The sequence below is a fragment of the Vigna unguiculata genome, chromosome 3 (assembly GCF_004118075.2).
Source record: "Vigna unguiculata cultivar IT97K-499-35 chromosome 3, ASM411807v1, whole genome shotgun sequence".
NCBI lineage: Eukaryota > Viridiplantae > Streptophyta > Magnoliopsida > Fabales > Fabaceae > Vigna > Vigna unguiculata.
The window spans coordinates 624,989-649,932 of NC_040281.1; the positions used below are offsets into that span (position 1 = coordinate 624,989).

At 32.1% G+C, this 24,944-nt stretch overlaps 4 protein-coding genes across 4 annotated transcripts; 2 read left to right on the forward strand and 2 right to left on the reverse strand.

Moving 5' to 3' along the window:
• Positions 1 to 81: 81 nt before the first annotated feature.
• On the reverse strand, positions 82 to 2,213 carry LOC114177082 (putative clathrin assembly protein At4g25940). The gene has a single exon (XM_028062315.1). It carries the CDS (start codon positions 1,738 to 1,740, stop codon positions 379 to 381), a length of 1,362 nt encoding a protein of 453 aa, XP_027918116.1. The 5' UTR covers positions 1,741 to 2,213; the 3' UTR covers positions 82 to 378.
• Positions 2,214 to 6,088: 3,875 nt separating this feature from the next.
• Positions 6,089 to 6,795, forward strand: LOC114175904 (40S ribosomal protein S16). Its single transcript, XM_028060751.1, has one exon. The coding sequence runs from the start codon at positions 6,154 to 6,156 to the stop codon at positions 6,595 to 6,597; it is 444 nt and encodes a 147-aa protein (XP_027916552.1). The 5' UTR covers positions 6,089 to 6,153; the 3' UTR covers positions 6,598 to 6,795.
• A 2,563-nt stretch (positions 6,796 to 9,358) lies between these two features.
• Positions 9,359 to 13,791, forward strand: LOC114179903 (mitochondrial import receptor subunit TOM40-1). The gene is made up of 11 exons (XM_028066399.1): positions 9,359 to 9,593; positions 9,677 to 9,758; positions 9,844 to 9,946; positions 10,028 to 10,123; positions 10,437 to 10,487; positions 10,676 to 10,741; positions 11,340 to 11,441; positions 11,763 to 11,831; positions 11,910 to 11,993; positions 13,144 to 13,239; positions 13,408 to 13,791. Exons 1-11 carry the CDS (start codon positions 9,488 to 9,490, stop codon positions 13,462 to 13,464), a joined length of 912 nt encoding a protein of 303 aa, XP_027922200.1. The 5' UTR covers positions 9,359 to 9,487; the 3' UTR covers positions 13,465 to 13,791.
• A 4,330-nt stretch (positions 13,792 to 18,121) lies between these two features.
• LOC114176717 lies at positions 18,122 to 20,362 on the reverse strand. Its single transcript, XM_028061844.1, has 4 exons — positions 20,195 to 20,362; positions 19,476 to 19,739; positions 18,681 to 18,875; positions 18,122 to 18,588 (listed from the first exon to the last, which is right to left on the reverse strand). The coding sequence occupies exons 1-4, from the start codon at positions 20,195 to 20,197 to the stop codon at positions 18,370 to 18,372; spliced, it is 681 nt and encodes a 226-aa protein (XP_027917645.1). The 5' UTR covers positions 20,198 to 20,362; the 3' UTR covers positions 18,122 to 18,369.
• Between the last annotated feature and the right edge of the window lie 4,582 nt (positions 20,363 to 24,944).

Genomic DNA, 24,944 nt, shown 5'->3' on the forward strand with positions numbered 1-24,944 from the left:
ATTATAGTTTCCTTTGTCAAGTTTATTTTACGCCCCCTATTTTTTTAGAAGGTACACGTAAATACATGATTATTTATAGATATCATGGAGTTTGTTCTCTTTTTAATTAAACACTACTGATATAGTTGAGTTGTTTCGTGAAAGTAACTGAGTTTAGTAGGTTTGCTTGCCATTTGTTAGTAGGTTCTCAACTTCGCTCAAAAGAACATGATGTATAACCATCCTTATTTCCCTAGTCACTATAGGGAAATGGCTGATTTGTTTAAAATGAATCCATGGCAAATCCTGAAAGAAAGGTAAATCCAAAAATGGAACTGTTATTTTAATTTTAATGAATACAGGACATGCAATGCATTATGGTCTCTAAAAAATATCTCATTAAACATGAGGGGAACAACAATATGGTTCGGAGAATGGGTTGTGAGTAGCTGTAGGAGAGTTGTAAACTGCGATATTCATTGTGTCATCTGCATGCTCGTGCTTGTGTTCTTCCTTCGGATTAAAGCCATGTTGCTCGATGCCAAATCCACCTTCCCATCCCAGCTGATAGAAGAAGCTGCACAGGTCCCTCTGATAAGCATGGCTAAAACTAACAGAGGATTCCAAAAGTGTCTCCCAGCTAAGGTTCTCGTCATCTTCTCTTTCTTGTTCAATCAAAGGCTTCTCTTCTTCAGCCTCAAACACTTTTCCTTTGATGTCAACAGTATCCCTTCTCGTCACTACTTGTCTTTCAGTGAAATCCGAAGGAGATTCCGCAGAAGAAGAAGGGCTAGTAATTGGGGACGAAGACTCCGTTAACTGCCACATTCCACTGAGAAAATTTTCCAAAGCCTTGATTTGTATGTATGGAATTGGCTCCACCAAGGGATACTCGTGCAGTCCACACATACCCTTTACCTTGCACCACTCATAAAACTCGTAAAGTTCATTAGTTTGAACTGCAGCTTTCTTGTATATATTGAAAGCGGCTATGCAGTTTCTATACGGCATATCAAGAAGATTGTCCATAACCCCAACTATTTCTCTTCTGAACTTTGTATAACAAACGAAGCTGTCACGAATTATGAGTTTCATGGCACACTGCACATTTAAACTTCGTGATGCAACCCCTACTGGATAACATTGCATCACCCTATCCATAAAGCTCTGTAGTTGTGGCAATATTTCAAGCACTTCCCCCAGTCCCTTCATTTTCTCATGAAAACTTTCAGCTCCAGCAGTGGGTTCCTCTTTCTCATCTACTTCCCGTCCTTCCATTGTGGTGTCATCCAAAGCAACACAGTTAAGGGCTTCATCCAGAAGGTGTGCGTAGGATGCGACAAAGTTTGTGTAGGAAACCGGACAAGAGGAAGATTCATCCTTGAAATGGCAAGGGTGGAGAGAAATCAAGGCATTGGAACGTGTCCACAAGAGTTCACTCCAGAGGGTGCTTTTCCCCGGAACAGAACGAAGCAAACGGTGAAGAAGAATGAGACATTTGAGTGCAACACGCCAGCTACGAGTGGTTCCAAATCGACGAGTGAAGCTGACTGCGAAGGAGTGGCAGGTAGTTGGCGAAATGGAGAAGAGTTTCAAAAGGCGGTGTATGTACTTTTCATGCAGAGGCAAGTCATCTGGGGCTGTTGCTTTTATGATGATGATGTTCATGTCAGAGAAGCCACTCACTGCAGCAATCTTTGCATAGCTCATGAAGCTGCGTTCTTTTAAAGAAGTGCAAACTTGCCTGAATCGCCTCTGCATTTCTTTTCTTCTTTATATGCTTTTTTCGTGTATGAGATGAGACGGTGATGTGGGGGTGGCAGAAGAGAATAGAAGAGAAGACAAGAGTGAAATATGATTTGGTGGGACTTGTTTTCAAGGGTGAACCATAAAAATGGTGTCCCAAGTTGATTGTGTTTTGTTGTCGCTGTGTGCTAAATTGACATTTTTTTGAGTGGGGTTTGGTCTTTGGTGCTGTCGGGGCTACAACTACGAGGGAAATTGTTGTGTAGCAGTTCACAAATGCCGGATGGAGATGTAAACTAATACCTCTGGAAAGAGACAGAAAGCCTGCAAAACTTTTGCATTAGGAGTTATGCTATGGAAATGGGACGAGGCCCAAATTGGAGAACGATTAGAAAACTCGAAATAAAATCCTAATATTGTTTGGTATCTTCTGTGGGGGAATACATTCCTGTTCGAAAATTTATCGTAGTGGTGCAAATTTCTTTTCAAAAGGGTATTTTTTATTTGTTATTTATTTAAAAAAAGTGTTATGTATGTGTGACTCGAGTTTTACACAAATTTTTAAAAATAGAAATCATGTTTTAAATGCACTAATGTCTAATTATATTTTTTATTTTTATTATAAATATGAACATTGTTGTGTTATAAGGATACTCTTACTACCAATCGGGATATCCTTCACAATCCTATCATGATGCCAGAAGTTAAAGATGTGGTAAGTCAACGTAGTCGTGTGTTGTTGTTTGTTAATTTTAGAGATGCCTCTTGTTTTGGTCTATTGCGTTTGGTCTGCAGTATGTGGATTTGCAGACCAGCTCACGATTCACTTCAAACTTTTAATTACTTTACTTTTATTAAATTAAATTAATAAAAATAGTAAAAATAATATTTTTTTATAAACTCATAACTTAAAATAAGTAATATTTATAATTGTATAATTTTTAATTTTTAAGTACATGTATATTGAAAATAAAAATGACTTGAAATCAGATTGAAATATGGAAATAAACATGAATGAACGAACTAATTTTGATAAATCGGAGAATAAACGTGAATGAAAAAGTTGCTTACAAGAAACACATATGATGTGTTATACCAGTGTTGGATTTTAAATTTAAGTCAAATTATGCAAATTAGATGTGAACCAACCCATCGTAGGCCCGTAGTGACTGAGTTATGGAGGATGAGCCTAATCTCTCTAGCATGCTAAAGTACTTAGCTTAGTCTATATTTTTTTTTTAGGTTTGCGGGGTCTACATGGTTAGTCTGCATTGTCATCTTTAGTTAATTTATTGTTATTTAGTTTCTTTTAATAATTGTTTGAATTTTGTGAATTATTGATATTTGAATTTGTGTGTTGTGAGGAATAGAAAATTGAATGGAAGTTACAATTATTAAATTATTATAGTGATGGTTTTGTGTAAGGGGGGAGGGGGGAAATGAAGATATCAAACTTGTTAAGTGATAAAAATTAGTGAATTAATTGAAGTTAAGATAGTATAAGTTTAGTCCAAAAAAGAGAATAAATTGTCATAGTGGAATTTTAATGGGGGTATATTTCACAAGTTTGATTATGTTGTTAATTAGATCTTAAATTTTTTTAATGGTCGTGTATTTAACAAGTTTAATGATGTTGTTAATTAGACATTGAATATTGTCAATTCTTAAATTGTGATATGTATTAGATGATCATCAAGTACATGTCACATTCACTTGTATTTCAAACAATATCGATTTAAATATTAAAAAAAAAAACAAGAAACAAAAAATTGTGCTTCATATGCATGACTTCCATAGAATTAATTCATATTTAAATTAATCAAAGTTGTGTTACTTTTACGTAATTATGAGATCAACAACAAAATTAGAAAAATCGTGGTTACGAGCTACAACTTCTGTATATTTTCAATTATAAGATAAAGTTGACTTTGTGAAATACAAGTGAAGTCTGCTTCACGGAAATGGCTTACTCTTTAATATATTTACAAAATAAAAGTCGCATGTTATAGTCATTTGAAAAATAAATTTCCACGAACTGGAAAAATTTTCATTATTTGATATTAGTATATCACTATTATCGACTCTTATGTAGAGATGTTGAAAATATAATGCTTTTTAATTATAAAATAAAAGTTCAAAAGAATAAGTATCAAGATCATGACTCTGAACAACTGTGGTGAAATAGTCAAGTTGAACCCCCTAATTCAATCAATATTAACTATTTAAATTTGGAATTACATAATAAATTATATTTATTTGTTTTATCATGTCTAAGTAATAATATGATTTCAACAATATATTCTCAAAACATATTTATTTTATGAATTTGTCACCTGTTATTTTCTAACTCATTGGAATTGTGTGTGTATTATTCTAAGCAATTATATTTATATTGATGATATTTTTTTTAGTGCGTTAAGGGTAACGAATGTCAAAATTTTGTCTTATGCACGATCAAATGTTTACTAATTAGGACATTATATAGCTACTTAAGTGGTAGGATCATAATTCATTAATTTTACTTTCAGGATATTATTATTTAGGTTTAGAGGTTTCAAAGTATAGGTTGATTTAATACGAATTGAGCTAACAAATGATCAGTTCAACCTGATTTACTTTTTTTGTGAGATAGAAATTTTATAATCTGATCTAACTGTGAGTTAACTAACTTACACATGTTTTTTTTTTTTTGCAATTTATTTTATTACATTATAATGAGAGTGATTTTACTTAATTTATTTTTTATAATAGTGAAATCAAAGTGTTTACTTAATTCTAAAAATATTATTATGAAGATTAAAATAACAACGTATATAATTTAACAAACAAATTAATTAAATATTTAAATTATTCAAATATTATTGAACAACATTCTATCATTTAAAAATATGCATTTGTAAACATACATAAGTAGAAGTAATAAATAATTATAACAATTCTGTTTTAAAAAATTGTCCAAAAAATATTGATAGGTAAAGTGAGTCGAGTTCAATTAAACTAATTTTTTTAAAAATTGATTTTTTCTCGATCTAATCTGGATCAAATCCGTGATGAATCAGATTGACTCACGGATTGGATACCATTTTAATATTTCTACTTATACCAAACTTTTAAATTAAACAAAGCAGAATTAATTTACAGCTTTTTTATTCCCAAATCAATATCTATACGATGAACAATTAAAGTATTTTTATTACAGGTTTTAAAAATTTTATGGCGATTTGATTTTTTTTTTACTGACCCAATTTACTTTGCTCTTCTATTTAGCCCTTTCACTTAATAATATATATATATATATATATATATATATATATATATATATATATATTTCATGTAAAATATATAATGATTGACAAGTGAGATATTTGAAACTCTGCATTCTTATTTTATTTATTTTAATATTTATCTTATAATTATGTAACACATTCTTCATATAAGAATAAAAATAAAAAGTCTAAATTTGTCAATTTATCATATCCAATTGATTTGGATTAAATAAGATTTTAAATATAGGCCAAATTATTTAGATATGATATAAGAAAACCAAAGTGATTGTATCGATTTTTTTTTCAACCCATCCAATTCAGCAATAACTTAGTTGTTGTATATATCAGTGTAAGAAATTGAAATTTTTAAGTGTTCAATACTTTGATTCAATATTTATCTTGCTAAGGTTATTTTTGGTGGTTAACACAATTTCAATTATATATCAGGAGCGAAAACATTACATATATTTTCAGTAATAACTAATTTTATATTTTTAAATTAATAATTTTGGCAGTTAATTCAAAGTAATATTATGAGAACGCAATAATTCCAAATTAACATGCACTTGAGATTGATAATTTCCCTTTTCGTGTTTTTCTTTTATATATTTTAAATGATTCTCTTAATGAATAATTAGAATAAACAAATTTGACTTTCATTCCACAAGATATACCTAATTATCTATCTATGGTGTCTAGTTAATCAAATTTAATTTGCAAGTTAGTAAAATTCTTGTATAGTTCAAATATAACAAGTTTTATAGAGAAAATTTCAACGATATAATAATAATAACAATTTTTTAACTTGTAAAATAATTTTGTAATTGTTTCTTTAATTGTAAATTTATAAAATCTTAGTCCTTTTTTTTTATCAAATATATATTGTAAATTTAGTTTTTCTTTTTATCAAGGTAATGTTAAACCAATATATAGAATATATTAATATTTTTGCATAATTAAAGCACACATTATATGATCTATTAATATATTTATTTTATTTCATTTATAACGAGATGGTGTGGACGGGGGCAATGAGGGTATTTCACATAGCCTCAAAAACCCTAATCGATAGGTGAATATATAAAGGCATAAACATTAGAGAATCGCAGATAGGTTTCGTGAGTGAGGCGCAGTGAGAGAAACCCAAACCCTAATTTCGAAGATGGCGCAGACACCACCAACGCTCGAGCAGGTCCAGTGCTTCGGCCGTAAGAAGACGGCGGTGGCAGTCACTTACTGCAAGCGCGGCCGCGGCCTCATCAAGATCAACGGATGTCCGATTGAGCTCGTCGAGCCGGAGATCCTCCGCTTCAAGGCCTTTGAGCCCATCCTTCTCCTTGGCCGCCACCGTTTTGCCGGCGTCGACATGCGCATCCGTGTCAAGGGCGGTGGTCATACCTCCCAGATCTACGCTATCCGTCAGAGCATCGCCAAGGCTCTCGTCGCTTACTACCAGAAGTACGTCGATGAGCAATCCAAGAAGGAGATCAAGGACATCCTCGTCAGGTACGACCGTACACTCCTCGTTGCCGATCCTCGCCGCTGCGAGCCCAAGAAGTTCGGTGGTCGCGGTGCCCGCGCCAGGTTCCAGAAATCCTACCGTTGATTTCAATCCCTTTCCCCTTTTCTTTATATGTTATCGAAATGTCTTGATAGTACTCTCTGTCTTTTGTGTTTTGCTGAGTTTTTTAATCGGATTTTGGATACTCTTATATAATGTTTTAGTTAAGTTTTAGTTCTGTCGTTAATTTAAATATAATTGTTTGGATGCTCTTTTTTTATCTTATTTATTTTGGATTGGAAATAGCTTCTTTGTTTATATTTCTGCTTTCATCGTGGTGAAAAACATCGCTGTAACATTAGTTTTGGTTATTTCGTTTCCCGGGGATTGCGAATCCGGCTATGGTTTGGGTTTTCTCTGATTTTCTCTGGTGTATGTTTAGATTGTTTTGGGTTGGGGTCGATTTGCATGCATTGGTAATTTATGAATAGGTATTATAATGCCGTGATTAATATTTGATATAAATTGAATGAATACGTAATGCCATGATTGGGGATTTTTTGACGTGTGGCATGTAATCAGGCGTGTGTTGGTTTTAACGATTCTGCATATGTTTTTCTGCTTTTTGGTTACGTTATTATGATTTATAAATATGATTACTCCTGGATGGAAGATGTGGTTTTCTGCATTAGTTTCTGAAGAACACGTTTTGCAGTAGCAATATGAAAGCTGTTTTTGTTCCTGTTTACCTTAAGAAATTTTTGGATCTTTATGCTTCATTTCAATCTCTACATTGTCTTGGATGAAAAAAAAACTGCGGAAAGCTATCGTAATAATTAAAGCATTTCTGAATTTTTAAAGCGAGATATTATGCATTTGTATGCAAGCCACCATATAATTGAAGGTAATTTCAAATTTTTCGTTTTGTATAATATTAGTGAGGTTGCATTTTTATATTTAGATTATGTGAATGGTTTATATATTTCAGTTGGGGATTCACATATTTTGATGATAATGTTTTGGCGAAGTTTGCAAACATTCTGATTTTTATATACCGATTCAAATTCAACTTTAAATTTAAATCTAGTCTATATTTTTAAGAACTCCAATTCGAGTTTTTTTTTTTTCTAATTCCAAACCTGTTATAAATCCAAAATCCTAATTAGGGGTTATAATCCAGTTTCAAACTTTTTTACATCGAAATGTATTCCAAACCTGAATTATATATTGCTTTCGTGCAAAAACCATTATTTTCGAAAGGGATTTTGATTAGGTTTTGCAACTCCTCCCCAATGGTTGAGCTACTGTAGATTACCGATGATTAATTAAATCAAGGGAACTGGGTTTATAATCTTTGAAATTTTCATTTTAAAAACAGTTCACATTTTTTAAACCCAACTAAAACTGGTCTGGTTGAGTATTTGGTTCTTTTTCAACTAAAATTAAGTCGTTTTAAAGCATGTATGATTTGAAATCATATCTGTGTAAAAGCCAAGAACCAGATTTAGAGAAGTGTTTATTTATTTTATAAATTACTAATTTCTGTTAAACGGAAATACCTTCTTTGAAAAATAAACAATAATTTGAGAGTTTTTAATATGAATTAGAGTTATGTGGAATTATGCCTACGTAGAGACATGTACATAGAAATTGTTTTTGGTTTCGTAGGATTACAAATGAAAACTTGACTTAATCGCAAAAGAGATATCTATTGTCCATTCAATTACATTTAAATTAGATTATCTTTGTTTTGGACATACGAAATTTTCTCTCTTCCCTAGGTCTTACAATAGTAATCAATGTGACAGTGCTTCAAGAAGTGATAAAATTTTAGTATTTGCTGTTAGAACAATGACTAACGGTGTGACTTTTAACATGGCTCCATTTTGTAAAAATAATAATAAAAAACGAGTTTTGAGTAATTGCAAAACTTATCCCGGGAAGACTGGATATTTGAAATTAAGTTGCATAACTTAAAGTATGAAATATGCAAGAGAATTTTAAAGGAACTAAAATAAACGAGTTATAAATCCCATGATATATAAAAGAATAAAATTGTAGTTCGATATGTAAGTTTCACAGTGATTTTGTATAATGTATTTCAACTCAAAGATGGTTGGTAAAAATTGAGAAAAAAAAAGGAAATTTAAGGTCAGTTAGAAATTTAAGGTGAGTTAGAAATCTCATGATAAAAACGGGTAAGGTGATTAAAAGTGACTAATATTTTATATGAAAATTTTCATATTGATATTAAATCTTCTCGTAATCTTTCCTAAAAGTAAACCTCACAAATTATATCAAACGTTGGTAGTAATAAGAAAATATAACGACAAACACTATACGAAAATTCGTGGACTTTGAATAAGAAATGGAGTTATTATTTTTTATTTAACTCTTTAATCATTCTGTGTGCTACACCGATCAATGCATTGGTAATGTTGAAAAATAAATAATACATGAACGAAGAAATTATAACTTTTAAACCAATTTTTTCAACTTTTTACAAAGAAATAATCATATATTCTTTGGATTGTTATATTTTTTATAGTTTAAAATATTAATTTTTACATTTTAAGCGTAGCAATATTTTAAATTATTATTATAATATTTCCATTACATCAATAACGCTGAATCAATAATTTTACACTACCAAGTTAATCGAATGAGTAAACTTACTGAAAAAATAAAAAAACATAACAAATAGTAAATTCAAAGTGGCCCTATATTACTGGACCAAAGGGTTAATTAAGTAAAAAAAAAGGAGTTATTTGTAATTTGAAAATGGGTAGTGATTCGGGTAAACCGTGAATAGTTAGGGTCGGGTCGGGTTAAAGTTTGAGATGGAAACACTATGTAGTGTAGTGAGTATAAGCTTCTTTTTTTCTCGTAAAGTGAATTAGGGTTTTAGCAGTGGTGGAAGGTTGTTGAGGACTGAGGAGGGTTTTAGAATCAGATTTGTTCGTTCCTTCTCTTTTGCTCTCTCTCTGTGATTCCAATGGCGATCCCTGTTCCTCCTCCTCCTGCCGCCGCCGACACCGCTGTGGATTACCTCAATCTTCCATGTCCAATTCCCTTCGAGGAGCTCCATCGCGAAGCTTTTAGCAAGTTCCTTTCTCCATTTCAATCTTCCATCTCAGTTTTATTTTTACTAGTATGTAACCTTTTAATTTCTTTGTTCCGATAGTGTCGTTGAAACCAGATCTTTTTGAGGGCATGCGTTTTGATTTCACAAAGATGCTCAATCAGAAGTTCACTCTCAATCACAGGTTTCTTTACTTTTCTCTTATTTCTTTCTATTTTTATTTTTACAAGATTTAGTTTTTTAAAGCCTATTTGTTGTTGGGTGATCAGCGTGTTGATGGGACCTACGGAGATTCCCTCTCAGTCGACGGAGACGATCAAGATTCCAACTGCTCACTATGAGTTCGGCTCAACCTTCATTGATCATCCTAGGGTAATTTGGGCTTCGTTGAAATGGCCTTTCAGTTTTTTTTTTTTTTTTTGGTGCTTTTTCATTGATGATAGTATTCTGCAGTTGTTGCTCTGGGGGAGGATTTTAACTGATGGGAGGCTCAATGCTAGAGTCAAGTGGGATTTGGCTGAAAATCTCACTTTTAAAGCCAATGCTCAGGTACGCGTGTGATCGTTTCAAGTATGAGTAATGCTACCTGTAATGTTTCTGTTTTTCGCGTCATTTGTGCTTTGCTACTTCTTTGATTAGTTAGCATATATTTTTTTCGACTCTATTTTGGAAACAAGAGCTTGTACTATTTTCTGATTTCTACTTTCGAGCCGTGCCACTTGTGCTGTAACTTATATATGTCAGGAAAAGTAGAACTTCAGTTGAATATTCGTTCTATTTTTCTGCGAAGTATTTAGTTTATCCGACCCCTTACTCCTCCCCATTCTCACTGTAATAAAATAACTCTTGTTTGCATGGACAGCTTACGAATGAACCGCATATGTCTCATGGAGTGTTCAACTTTGAGTACAAGGTCAGCTAGCTTACCATTTCTTGACTAAGTCATTCAATGCCTTCCTACTCTCCTAGTCATTTTTTTTTTCACGTTCTTTTCATTAAATTTTGTCATTTGTTAGACATTCATTGTGAACAAGTTTCTCATAGATGTTCCATGTATATCTTTTCCCTGTTTTAAAGCTTCATTATAATATATTTTTACAGGGAAAAGACTATAGGTCCCAGTTTCAACTCGGGAATGGAGCCTTACTTGGAGCAAATTATATTCAGGTATGGAATCTCCATATATTTTTGCAGTATTTTTTTCTAGATGATTTATGATTTATGATTATTGACATTAATTAGATTTAACTGGCTATTAATATCATCTGGGTTTTAAGTAGCACCACAATAGCAGCGGAGCAATCCGTGGCTCCTATTGGTGCTACTGTAGTGAAGCTGTTCCTTTCTGCAGATGGTTTGGGGATCGGTAGCTCCATTCCCATGAGTGTCGTGCCTCTTCTCCTGTGCTATTTTATTTGCCTCAATTTTGCTTTCTCTATTTTTCTTTTTTGTTTAAAGCATAGATAGTAAAGTAATAACGATAGTAGTAAAAAATTTCAGAGTAACTATTATCTTGCTAACAAGTTTTTGGAAAGACCACTCCGCACTGCATCCAGATTTAACACTGATTGATGTTTAATATTTGACAGTTGTAGCACTTCTATCATCTATTTGTTTCTTTATCTTAATTAGCCGATTGTTGTGTGAAATTGCTGAGCATTACTCTTTTAATTTCCTTAATCGCTTTCTATTTTATAAGTGCTACAATTGATGCATGTCTGTGAACTCGTTTAAAATCATTACTGAAAACATCATTTTTTTGCAGAGTGTGACACAGCACTTATCATTGGGTGGGGAGGTATTTTGGGCTGGTCAGCATAGGAAGTCTGGTGTTGGTTATGGTGCTCGCTACAACACTGATAAAATGGTATGCTTGTGCAAGACTTAGCCCCCGTGTACATTATTGGCTGAGTGCCCATTTTCCTGTTCAAACTCTTTCATATTTGTTTATTGATCCTTAAATTGCTATATTGATATTGGAAAATTTTAATAGTTTGTTATTAAAAGCTGCCTGGACAAAAGCCCTTGTATACTTGCACAAATTATTTAGAAGATATGCTATGTTTTTATTTGTCTACGTGTCAACCATTGGTTATATTTCATTGCACTGTATCTTATTCTATTTTTCAGTGATTCCTTTTCCCTTAGTGATTACTACTAATTCTTTCATTTGCTCACCTACATTTAGGTTGCTACAGGGCAAGTTGCTAGCACTGGAATGGTTGTTCTAAGCTATGTTCAGAAGGTATCCGAGAAGGTGAGTTGATAATCACATTGTAGATTTGTGTTGTTTTCATTTCAAATTTTTATTTTTTATACAAAATGTTTCTTTCAGGTTTCTCTAGCATCTGAATTTATGTGCAACTACTTGTCAAGAGATGCCACGGCTAGCTTTGGTTATGACTACATCCTTAGACAGGTAGTTTTCTCTTTCATGAATTCAGTCGTAGGTTGGAATTTGAATGTAATACAGCATGAATGTGATTATGTTAACCTGTGAACATAATATTTCATATCAGTTGTAATAGAGCTTTCTTGTGCATCTATATCCGTGCATTTGGGATTGACCCTTGCAGGAATGGAAGGGGTGAAGGAAAAATTGACATTTACCAACCCCTACATCACATCTAGATACCTTTTCAAGTTTCACTCTTCCTTGCTGTTCAATTCAATTTAACTTCAGACATAATAACACCATCAAAACTTGCAAACTTAATATATGCCTCACTTCATTCTCCAGTTGTCAAGAGGCAAAATTTCCCTGGAACAAGTGGCCTGTAGCAGTAGGTAGTGCACTAAATGGGAAACTTTCCATATTATTAGTTTACTTTTGATTCTATCAGTAGTCCATTCTTTTTTACATCTTTAAATATTTACTAGAGTCAAGGCCTAACATTGTTTTATCATTCCCTATATATTGTGTTGGGAATCTGTTTTCTGGGTTTGTACTTGTCTACAATTTTACATCACGATTTTTTATCAGGCAAGATGGAGCTGCGCACTTGGGTATCTGTTAATTTGAGACATAACTAGTCTTGAATTATTAATCTCTTGTATTAGTTCACCTATGGTATTAAGAACATTGCTATTTTTTCATGTTTTAGTCGCTACAAATATTTGGACTATGTAAAACGCCATTTTCTTTGGCACAAGCAAGGAACGGCATGTTTGTTTTTCTTGGCCAATTTTAATGAGCCCAAAGCTTGTGTATTTTATGAAATTTAATAGGAGTTTATTACTATTCTATTTCAAGTTTGAAGAAGAGGAAAAGAAAAAAAAATGTTGAGCTGCATTTGAGAATATGCAGAAAAAGAAAGTGACCTACCACTGGTTAATTTCAATCAGAAGAAAACGAAAAAGAAATTGAAATTTGTGACAAAAAAATGTTTCTTACAAGAAATCATGTGGATTACTTGTGGTTTATAGTGAGTTGATTACTTGACTGTAAAGCCATCTAATGTTCTACTTTTGAACTTCGATATGGATGATGCATTGGTAATTGATATTGTTCACATTTAAGGTAATCAGGATTCTTATATACTTTGCACATCTTGCCTTGGTTATTGTAGTGCCGTCTTAGGGGAAAGATAGATTCCAATGGCTGTGTTGCTGCTTTTTTGGAGGAGCGATTAAATATGGGTCTGAATTTTATTCTTTCTGCAGAGGTTAGGCCTTTTTCTGTACTCTTTTTCCACTGTTCTTTTGCTCATGTTTGTGCGTAGGCATGTATGTAGTATGCATGATATTTTAGTTTCGTGGGGATGTTCTATTAACTGCTCGTTTTAGATTTTGCATTTTGTCTTGACATGGTTTTCAATATGCATTCATTTCAGCTTGACCACAAGAAAAAAGACTACAAATTTGGGTTTGGTTTGACCGTTGGAGAATAAATAAGCAGGACTAGAATTGTGTTTTCATTGCTTTAGCCAGCTTAGCAAGCTTCTTTGCATCTTGTTCCTTGGCGGAGATTTTTCTTTCCAAAAAAGAAAAGAGGAAATATGGTTTGTGTCGGGAAACACTATTTGCAATCCACAAGTAGCTGCAGAATTTTCAGTAGATCAATTTATTTGGAACTTGGGCTGAAACAACTTCATTTATTTGGAAATATTGCCCTGTTTTCCCTTGAGGGGGATGTAGAGTGAATCAGATTAATGCATATTGTGAGATTCAATTTCAATAATGATTCTAGTGCTCGTGTCCATTTCAATATTGTGAAATTCTTGTCCTTTTCGTATACTTATGTTTAATGACCCATGCATTGGTGCGCCATTTTCAGGGTAAAGTCGTTGCATAATTAAGTGAGTATTAAGGATTTAGATCTCTTTTACTCCCAAAAATTAGTCTTATTGATAGAGATAAATTATTTGTACGACAGTCCATTTTTTTACGCAAGGTTGATCGACAAAAGTGGTCTGTAAAGTCATGTCATGAAGTACTGTTACCCTGTGTCATAAAGCTTTTATTATTTGCCTTATTTAATTTGTTAGCCTACCACACTTTGAGATGTTAAAACGGTCGGTTTGGCTTCGGCCCGTTTAGTCACTGCCCGTGCTTGCCAGAATTAGGCTGGCCCGGCTCGCCGATCAGTAGCTCTGGGCCGGCTTGGCTGGCCTGCCTTTTTCACATTTTGTTAAATTTGCAATTTTTTTATGGGACTTGATTTATGTAGAATGTGGAATATATAGAAAAGCCAACTTTAATGAAAGGGAAGTCGTGATGCAAAGTATTACAGTGAAATAAAAATGGGCCAATTATTTTAGCTTTGGCATGCAATATTTCTCTCATGTGAGGGAGCAAACTGAACAGCTCCAACTAGAAGCCTTCAACTATCATCAATTCCAGCGTTTGATTCTGGATTAGAATAGTAGTGTCTTGCACAATCACAATATGCAAACATCTTAACCATAAATCATCACAACAAAAAATTCCCATTAAGAAAAAAGTACCCAATTCCCAAAATAATCACCACAAATTCCGATTTACAAAATCATCATAAGCTCACAACCAGCTATTGAACTATTAAAACAATGGTGCAAAGGAAAGAAACGAACTTAAAAAATTAAAATAAGGTAAACTCGAATTATAGGCAGGCAGGCTAGCCTGTGTCCTGACGAGTCCAACGGACCAGACTTAGTCAGATTCAAATACGTGATCCGGTCCATTTTTTTATATTGGGTCAATCTGTTGAATCTGACCTATTTTGATACTCATCCATACCCAGACTAAGAATATATTTTCTCAATTTATTCACTTCCAAAAATCATGCTATAATAAAAGTTTATTATTATTTTTTTGTTTTGATTTTGTTTTTTATTTATGAACTTTGTTTATGAAGATTGGAATCCTCTTAATATTCATAATAATGTATTATTGTGGAAGGATTTATTTAGCAAAATGAGATTTATGATTACTTTTAGGGTAACGTTATACTTTGTTTGTGAGAGATATGCATGTTTAGAAATGAAACTACTATTTTAAGAAAATAATGTAATACACGCCTATTCTTAAAACAATATAATAATAAATTATTATAATCCAAGGATGATAATAAATAACATACGTTGTTATTGGATAATTTTGTAAAATATTACTAATGCCTTAATTTCCCTATCTCCATTTGTTAACTTTGATCGTTACAATTTAATTGTTACAAGAAAACCTAATTTGCCAAGTTACAAGACGGGCAATATAGGAGAATTTTGGGAAGTTTTGAACCATAATTTTTGGGCTAAATCTAAAAATCTTGTGAAAATAAACTCAAACATTTCTTATAAATCAACTTCTCTAAAAGAACCACTTATTAAAAAATCATAACAGATTATAGAAGAAACATGTAAATTCGTCAATAATTTTGAAAACTAAAAAAATATAAATTATTAATATATGAAATGGGTGTTAACATTTTAATTTAGATTAATATATATTAAAAAAATATTGAAATCCAATATAAAACTTAAATATAGTTTAATTTGGTTTAATTTTAATTTAATATAAAATTCAAGTCAAACTAAATGTTTTATGATCTGATTTGGATTAACATTTGATTTTTTTTTATAAAAATGTTAAATATTTAAAATAACTACAAAATTATTAAATAAAATGATATGCTGTATTTTTTTTATAATTATTGTCAATTTATAATTTGTTATTTTGATAATATTTTTTTTATTTCCATGATCATAATTATAAATATAATATAATCAAATGTTTAACATTTGTAATAGTCTTTTTTATTTATTAGGTAGTAATCAACTCTAATTATATAATATTATACTTTAATATAGTAAGCCTTTCAGTTGGCGTTTTTATTTTCAATTCAAAATAATGTGTTATTAAGAAGAAAAAAAAAAGGTAAAACGAAGTTTGATTTTAAACCATTTTTCTTCTGGTTATATTTGAAGCCTAATAGATGTAGCACAATTATAATATAAGGTTACTTCATTATTCAAAAAAATGTAAATAAAAACATTAGATAAAAATGAGATTTATATAAATTGGTATTCCAACAAATAAAAACATTATAGAATATGTCAGTAGTTTGAAATGCATCAACTTTAAGGTATAAACTAGAAACAAGTGTCTCGAAAACATGGGTACGTGGAAGGTAATGGTATTCTCCGACAAAGCTTTCAATTCATCATCCACAAGCCATACATTTTGACCCATACATCGTGCAAAAAGTTGCACACCAACTATTTTTATTCAATTTTTATACAAAAAATCATGTCTTTTGTTTCTTCTCTTGTTTTTTGACCATGTCTTCAATCTATCAATTAATTGAACTTTTCTCAATACCCAATTTTGTGCTGATTTTTCCTTTTTGGGAGAGTTCTCCAGAGATCTATTTGCTTATAAAAGGTTGATTTTGAAAATAGAAAAAAGTCTGAGACCCACCTAACAAAACCAAAAGCAGAAACATAATGAATGTGTCACTGCTTCTGAGTATTTCAGATAACACCCCATTCTCATCTAACATTTCTTCTTTTCCCATCTACCCAATTTAAAGCTACATTCAAATTCAAATTAATCAATGTGTGAAAACAACAGCTTTGTCTACCAAATCTAGGTGATGAGTCAGGGATACCTTTCAAACTAAGCATTTCACAATTCTAATTCCATTCAGCTTGGTTAAACTGTGATTAATTCATGCTTAATTATTGTTACAAAATTTGATAGATCTGAATAATCTCATATAGCTTAGAAATTGATGTTAAAGATATTCAAAACTTCTTTTAAAGATAAAATCATGACAGAATTTCAGAATTCAACATATAAAATGTTTTGAATCTCACATCACATAGTTTAAAAATTGATGTCAAAAATAACCAAAATTTCTTTTAAAAATAAAATCGAGAAAGAGTTTCATACTACAAAATATAAAATATTTATAAAATATCTCGAATCGTGACAAAATGTGCACTGAGAATGCTTTCACTTCTAACCTTAAGTTAATAATGTAAGTTTTGTATAGTTGATCAATCTAAAATCTTAATAGGCTGAATTTTATTTCACATTTTTAAAGATTTGAGTTTGCAGTTCATTATTTTGGTGGGGACACCAAATCTTTGCCACCCTATTTCTTTAACGACCTTCTTGTCTGCCGTAGTGTAAAGAAAATAATATGAACACAAGTTTTTGCTTGCCCATTCTGGGGACATGCCTCATTATACAAAAAAATTTAAAGGATCTAAAGCACATTTTCATGCTCATAATTCTTTTTTACCATATTCTATTTTTGAAAGTAAATTGCAACAATTTTAAAATATAACCATTAAAAGCACGTTATATAGACGCAACACAACATTCCATTATGTATGTCAGAAACTGGGATGATTTATCACTGCAGGGGGAAACAGTGTCACTGTTGAATTATTTTGTCAAGTAGAAAAGAAGCACAAATACCAGAAAATGACACAGGTTATACTTCAAGAACACTAATTAAAAATATACAATAAAAATATTTAAATTATCATAATAGAGATTTGTTGAAAGAGTCATTTATTATAGGACCAGCCAGCCAACTATTCCTTTAATAAATAAAGAGCATTAGTGTTGTATTAATGACATTAACTTTTACAGGACTAGTGTTGGTGAAATATTAGTAACTATTCAAAGGGGTCAAATTCCAATGATGCACACAACCCCATAATAGAACGGGAGTTGGAAACATGACTACTGTTCTGTAATGCAAAGGATTTTGATTGGTATGAGTTGTCAATATTAAACATTTCATGTTCAAAAATTATTTACTTACACATTACACAAAAAAACAAAAATATCAACACTTAATATAAACCTAAAAAGAGAATAAAAATAATAGATTTATAGATCATATAATGCGATAAGAAAAAAGAAAAAACATGTATAATAAGTGTAGACAAAATCAAGATGTATATGTATCATTACGACAGAAACAGTGCTTAAGAGTATTTTTTTTATCTATATAATAATATAATAATTCATTATTAAGTGATAACATAAGAAACTTTTATACTATCAATACACTTAAACATTAGTGGTAAGGGAGTAGAATAAGACGCTGAAAACTCTGCAGAAAGTAGTAGTATTCCGAAGAGTGTTAGTAGAATATTACCCTTGTCCTGTACAAGCTGGGCTAGTTACTTTGCTAATGGCAACTGAACCTCAAACTCCCATGTTATATACTTTAATCCCAATATGGGGCACAACGGGGTTGAGCTTCCCTCAAATGTTCAAGAAATATTATTCTTCAAAAATGGAAAATTAAAAACAAATAGGAGAAGAAATGAAGAAAACCACAAGAGTAGTGATATCTTCTATGAAGTGAAAACGAAGACTGGCCTCTGAGGCGTACTTTTCCTTGGACGCTTTCTGAAATTCACCACTTCAACCCACCCATATGGCTCAGCTTCAGAGATAGATGACTCAGGTTCTGAATTATGATTATCATTCATTGTGAAGTCAATGCCTTCAGATTTTGGAGTGAGCATGCTTCTACCACTTTGGTTTTCAGTCTCCACTGGAAGCACTGCGATCTAAACAAAAAATTGCACATAACTGTGGGGTCAACAAATGATATACGAGTAAATAACAAAATTTTAACACTGTATCAGAACAGGGTTGTTACCTTGCATGTAATGGAGCAGAAACGGTTACGTTCATCTTGCAAGTGTTTTCCACATTCTTCACACTTGCCTCCAGTTTTCGGTCTTATGCTTGGTTCTTTGGATTTAGACTCAGGACTTAGATCAGATTTAGATTTGTTGTTGATTGAAGGCCGAGGTTTGAGGTGCACAATCCTTTCATTATTGGATATATAAGTCTGTCAAATCACAACACCATTATAAGCAGAAAATTACATTCATTAATCAGTTTTCAGATAAGAAAATTATGTTTGGAGCTTCACTGTTAAGAGGATTGTCAGATTTAATGAGTCAGATATACAAATAACCGATGAAGATCAATAAAAAAAGTAGAGTACAGTGGAAAACTAAACAGCTTATCTTGCAGATAACATTTCTATAAAATCAATTATATAATTGGTTAAAGCTGATAGAGGATTTCAGGAACCGGAATCAATGATAGAATACTTCCTTCATTGGTTAAAAATCAATGTTAGACTACTTCATTCATTGAAATAACCCATATGGAGAACTAGATCATTGTAAATCCAACAAGTTATCACATCATTAATGCTAACTTGGACTAAAGAATAGCTTTATCATGTCATCATTCACTTGAAAATTTAAAATCTGCATGTAATTTTCATCAGATCATGTGAGACAAACAAGTCAAGCAGAAGATAGGAAAAATGAACAAAATTGACATGGAGATATTTGAATTGATCATAGTCGGCATAAAATTAATCATTTAATCGACCCCCAATGAATTCATTACTATCTTGTGATCAAGAATCGAGAACCTGAATTTTAGAGCAGTCAAAATACTTCTGCAGTTCGGCATGGCGGAAGACATCCTGATAGGAATATTTGTAAATCTGAAACCTTCTATGTAGGGAATGAGCTTCCTTACAGTGCCTACACATCCTAAGTGCACAGTCGACGCAGAACACGTTCTTCTCATTAGATCGAAGGTCATGGTGGTAATCACAATAACCAAAGGTGCTGTTCATAAGAACTCCAACCCAATCTCTACTCCTTTCCTTGGGTGAAAGATTCTCGCCCCCCTGAAAAATCCATGGCAAAAGGAATTCAAGAACCCTTCAATTCAAAAGCAAAACACAGTTCAACAATCAAGGATCAAAATGGTGATCTTTCCTCAACAACTTTACAGCATATTACTCTCTCCAAGAAATCCAACCCTACCACCGTAAAATGGCACTCAAATGGCAATATTCAAGATGCAGTAACAAACTAACCTAATCTAAATACAAAATTTGCAAATTTGATGCAAACTTACTCCAAATTTATGATACAAAGATTAGGATAATGATCAAAGTGAGTTTATACTAAACGGAATCAGCAAGAATCACACTCATCCAAAATGCAAGGAAATTTAACTGGCTTCAATGATCACAAGACTAATTCCAAACAAATCACAAGGAATCAAAGAGAAAAATCAAAACTTTAGGAAAACCCATAATAATCAGAGTCCAAAGAACATAGATTTCATGACTCTTACCATCTCGTCGGCTTCAGATTGGTTACACAGTAGCAGTTGCGGCTTGTGAACAAGTGAAGAAACAGAGACCTTTCTCTCTCTTTCTATCACTGTGAATGTGAATATGAAGGGATTGAAATAATAAGGAAAAAGGGTATTGTGGCTTTTAGAATTTTAAAAAGTTAGATAATACAATTAAAATAATTAAATTAAATATATAGTGAAAATTTAAACCAAATGGTTTATCTTTCCTCTTTTTTCCTGCAAAGAAGTGCTTCCGTACAATCGGCGGGAAGTGAGCGCGGTGGTGCCGTTGGATTGGAATGTGATCGTGCGGTCACAATTTGTTCAGAGTGAATGTGATGTGGGACCCAACGAGTAGAAAAGAGTGGAAACCCCAAAAAAGTCGCTAGCTGCCCCCCACCCATTTCCCGCCAATTTAACCGAAATTCTCGGAATCCCTAATTTCTTTATTTATTTACATAATCATTTATTTAAAATCTTGAAATATAATTATGTGGTGGCCCAGTAAATACGATATTTTAGTTATTATTTCTCGCTTGATATTATCCGTAAGTGGTAGTTCGAAGTGATAAAAGCCTTCACGGGAAGCGAGTTTTGACATTCAATTGTCAGAATGTGAACAAACACTGTTTTTTAAGAACTGGAATTTATTTATTTATTTTTGTCTTTCATGTGTAAATTATAAAATTAATCTTTAGGTCAGGGACAGTGGTTTATAGTATAAATAAACTTTCCACATAATCATCATTTCAACGGTCAAATTTTTGTCCTTCATTGCTCATCAAAATCTCTCTTTACTCTCAGTAGCACTTATTAATCCTGTATGCGATTAGTGAAAAGTCTGATCGTTTATTTGATTTCTCACAAAACTTTTAAATTTCAAAAATGAGTATTATTTCTTCACCATAAATGAATTTTAGGAACCAAAATTTGTAGTTTTATATAATAAAGAAATTTAAATCATGACAAATATTTTACCTTATCTGAAATAAAATATTTGCAATTAATAAGAAATAAAGTTGTTAATTTTAAATTTTTGAAAGATAAAATAATATACATGCACGTTATGGTTCTTTATAGTTCAATGTTGGATGACGTTCAGATATTTTTGATCCTGTGAATCAAGGTATGCTGCTTGTGCTTCTTATCCGGGCCGGGCCGAAAGAATACGGACCTATCCAACTATGTTCGGTTTTGAACCGAAACCTCAAAAAAGGGAATAAAATTAGGGTTTTCAGACTAAAATTAACTGACTCTACCCCTTCACTCTCCACTTTGAACATTCGGACTTCTGCTTCCTCTGAAAGGAATTCAGCTTTTGCTTCTCTTCGTGGTTTCTTCGACTGTGTCTGAATCAATTCTGCTATGTGTATTTTAGCCATTGATTCTGGACATGCTTCTTTCTTAGACTTTCGTCATTTCTATTCGTCATTCTATTTAACATACAAAAAAAGGTACTCCTCAGCTAGAGATTTTTAGGGTTTTCGAGACATTTATGTACTGTAGTTTCTAGGGTTTTTGAAAACCCAGTGCGTGTAAATGAATGTTGCTAAAAAATGCCTTGTTATTCTCCTATTATGTTTCTTATTTCTTGAGTAGGCTTTCATCCTTTATATGAAATCTTGACTATTTATTGCCAATTACCCAAAACATTTGCAAATTGATGCATAAAAAAGAAGGAAAACTTGTAATCCTCAATTAACAATAACAAGGGTTTTCATAAATATAATAAAAATAATTTTCCTTTCATATAATAATAAGAAGAAAACTTCATTTTTAGTTAACTTTATTCAATCACGAGATGAGCAAAAGTTTCCATCAGCATAATTAGATTAAAATCATTAAAGAATATGATTTAAATTAAAAAGTTGTTACTGATTTAAATGAAATATTTGAAACAATAATTTTAGTTTTCTATAGTGATTCTATATTATTTGTCGTTATTTTCAAATAAATTCATGTAAAACTATGGGATTACATTAAATTTATTTATGATAAAATTATATCGTATACACATATACACAAATAAAGTGATGTATCCATGATTTCCTTTACGAAAATCAGTCTTATATACTAGGGGAAAAAAACTCAACGTATTAAAAAAAATATCATTGACAAATTCTTTTATATTCTAATAAAAACCTTTAATTTTTAGAAAATTTTACTTTAGAGAATTTAACATTAACTTTATTTAGTCTACTCTTTTAAAGTTTTCTTGTAATTTAAATTGACTCATAATTAGAGATGTCAAAAATATTCGTACCCGCAGGTATCCGCGGATAAAACCCGCAATGGGTAGGAAACGGATATTAAAAATGGATACCCGCTACCCATGGGTACGGGTATTTTTATACCCGCATGTTAATGGGGCGGGTACGGTATCATAGTATCTGTACCCGTGGATACCCGTACCCGTAAAACTTTAATTGACAAAAATACCCTTATATATATATATATATATATATTAGTAGAAAACATTATGATATAATATTTTCTAAGTTGCACATCTTATCTCCTTCGGTCTTAATTCTTCTAGCTTCAACTATTGGTATGTTGTATTCTCCCAAGTACACCCCTTGACATTCTTCTCTTTTCCTTCTTTAAAATTGGATATATACATCAAACTCTAGATAAACAGTGACATTTATAGTATGTTTGTTGTTAAATGATGAAATCAAAATAAGAATAGTTGACACGTGGCAGTTGGGGTTTATTATTTGATTATTTTTAGGGATCAATCGGAGAAAGTGAGCTTGTTGATCAAAACACTAATTATATTTATTTTTATAATTATTTGGACTTGTATGGACTTGAGTTTGTTTGAAATTTATTTAAAATTTATGACAATGATGTATTCTATTTTATTTTATTTGAATTTATGATTAAATATTTATTCTTTAAATAATTTTGTAAATACCCGCGGGTACCCGTGGATACCCGCGGATATGAAAAAAATTGACGGGTACCCGCATAACAGATACCCGACGGATATGAGTACGGGTACGGGGTGAATATTTATCCAGCGGGTAGGGTACGGGGGAGCTACTACCCGTACCCTACCCGCCCCGTTGACATCCCTACTCATAATCCTTTTTAGTGTTACATTCTTCAATCTCATCAACATATTAGTTCATTCCGAATCTATTTGCAATTTTTTCGCAAAAAGTCTCCTTTGACATTAAAAGATTAGGAATTGTCGTTGAATTACTATTAGTTGAATCTAATTATTGGAAATCGTACAAATTATTGACAACTTGAGTAACATTTTCCAAACAAGATATACTAGTCATCATATTTCACTAGTACATTACCATCAATGTTCTTAACAAAAGAAGTCAATTCACAACATAAATATTATCATGATTAATCACCATTGACTTAGATTGTCATTGAGTAGGGGTGGCAATGCGGGCCGGCCCGCCCCGTTTAGGCCCGCCCCGCATAAGGCCCGCATATCGCGGGCCGGCCCGCCCCGCCCCGCACATTTTATGCGGGCCGCATACTTTGGCCCGCCCCGCATACACGTTGGCCCGCGGGCCCGCGGGCCGGCCCGCTTTTTTTTTATTTTAATTTTTTAATTTATTTTTTTTTTATGATAAAACTTTCAATGTTTAAAAATTGGGAAACTTTAAGAAGTTCACAAAATTAAGTAAAGACTTTGGGGAATTAGATGATAAATTGATAATTCAACATTTTCATCATATTCATACTATGTCATACACAATGTATTCTTTAAATTTTAGCACATTAAAAATTACATAATACTTGTCTTTTCCAATTATACAAGAATTTGAAATATTAATGCAAGAGTCCATAAAAGAAGTAATTAATATACACAAGTAAAAGTTTTTTTTTTTTTTTAAATTGTATGCGGGCTTGCGGGCCGGCCCGCGCGGGCCGCGGGCCTATGCGGGCCGAGCCCGCACGGGCCTGCGGGCTCAATATCCTGGCCCGCCCCGCGTTTTTTTTGCGGGCCTGCGGGCCAGGCCCTAATTGCCATCCCTATCATTGAGCAATAGATTGTACCACATGCACATGTTCCACCATAGACTACACACTTTGAGCTAAAGAACTTTTAAGTCTTGTCATGTACACCAACCACCTTACGACTATAATGTTGTTATATTTTTATACAACTAGTTTGTTTTTCATTAGAAATATCTTTGACATCTTGTTGTAACCGTTTATATTTAGATAGATAATAATTAATCATTTTACAAGTTGAACAAAATAAAGACAATTTCTCATATTCTACGTCAACAATAAACATAATCTTTGTCTTTCAACCAAAATTTGATAATAAATCAACATTAATCGATATATATGCAAAAAAAAAAAAAATTCACTTAATATTTGTATGATCGTCTAAAGATAAATGTATGAGAATTCTTTCAATTATAAGAAACAAGTGAAAATACGAAACTAGTATCTTGTCATATAAGCAAATAACTTTCTCTTTGAAATGAAAATTAACTTCACTTTAAATTAACAATAGTGCATTTTCTACACTTTAAATTAACAAAATTGCACTCACGATGGAAATATTTATTAGATTTTTTTTTTCACGGGTTCTTAAAAGAAGAAAAACAGATCCTTTCTATTATGTGTGTGTTAGAGAGAAAGAGAAAATAATGCACGAGGTGATTAAGACCACAAAATGTTTGTATAAGTGCAAATTTTTATAATGAAGTATATAAAACTAAAAAATAACGTGATTTTACTTATTTTTAAATTATATAAATAAAAC

What these genes read in the sequence shown, in the direction of transcription:
- LOC114175904 (XM_028060751.1), top strand. Translation starts at nt 6,154, where the DNA reads ATGGCGCAGACACCACCAACGCTCGAGCAGGTCCAGTGCTTCGGCCGT.
- LOC114176717 (XM_028061844.1), bottom strand. An exon ending in TTGACTGCTCTAAAATTCAG is followed by an intron (nt 18,876 to 19,475) that starts GTTCTCGATTCT and finishes GTGATTTGACAG; the next exon opens with ACTTATATATCCAATAATGA. An exon ending in TCTGCTCCATTACATGCAAG is followed by an intron (nt 18,589 to 18,680) that starts GTAACAACCCTG and finishes TTTTTTGTTTAG; the next exon opens with ATCGCAGTGCTTCCAGTGGA.
- LOC114179903 (XM_028066399.1), top strand. Translation starts at nt 9,488, where the DNA reads ATGGCGATCCCTGTTCCTCCTCCTCCTGCCGCCGCCGACACCGCTGTG. An exon ending in CTTTTAAAGCCAATGCTCAG is followed by an intron (nt 10,124 to 10,436) that starts GTACGCGTGTGA and finishes TTGCATGGACAG; the next exon opens with CTTACGAATGAACCGCATAT. An exon ending in TTGGAGCAAATTATATTCAG is followed by an intron (nt 10,742 to 11,339) that starts GTATGGAATCTC and finishes ATTTTTTTGCAG; the next exon opens with AGTGTGACACAGCACTTATC.
- LOC114177082 (XM_028062315.1), bottom strand. Translation starts at nt 1,740, where the DNA reads ATGCAGAGGCGATTCAGGCAAGTTTGCACTTCTTTAAAAGAACGCAGC.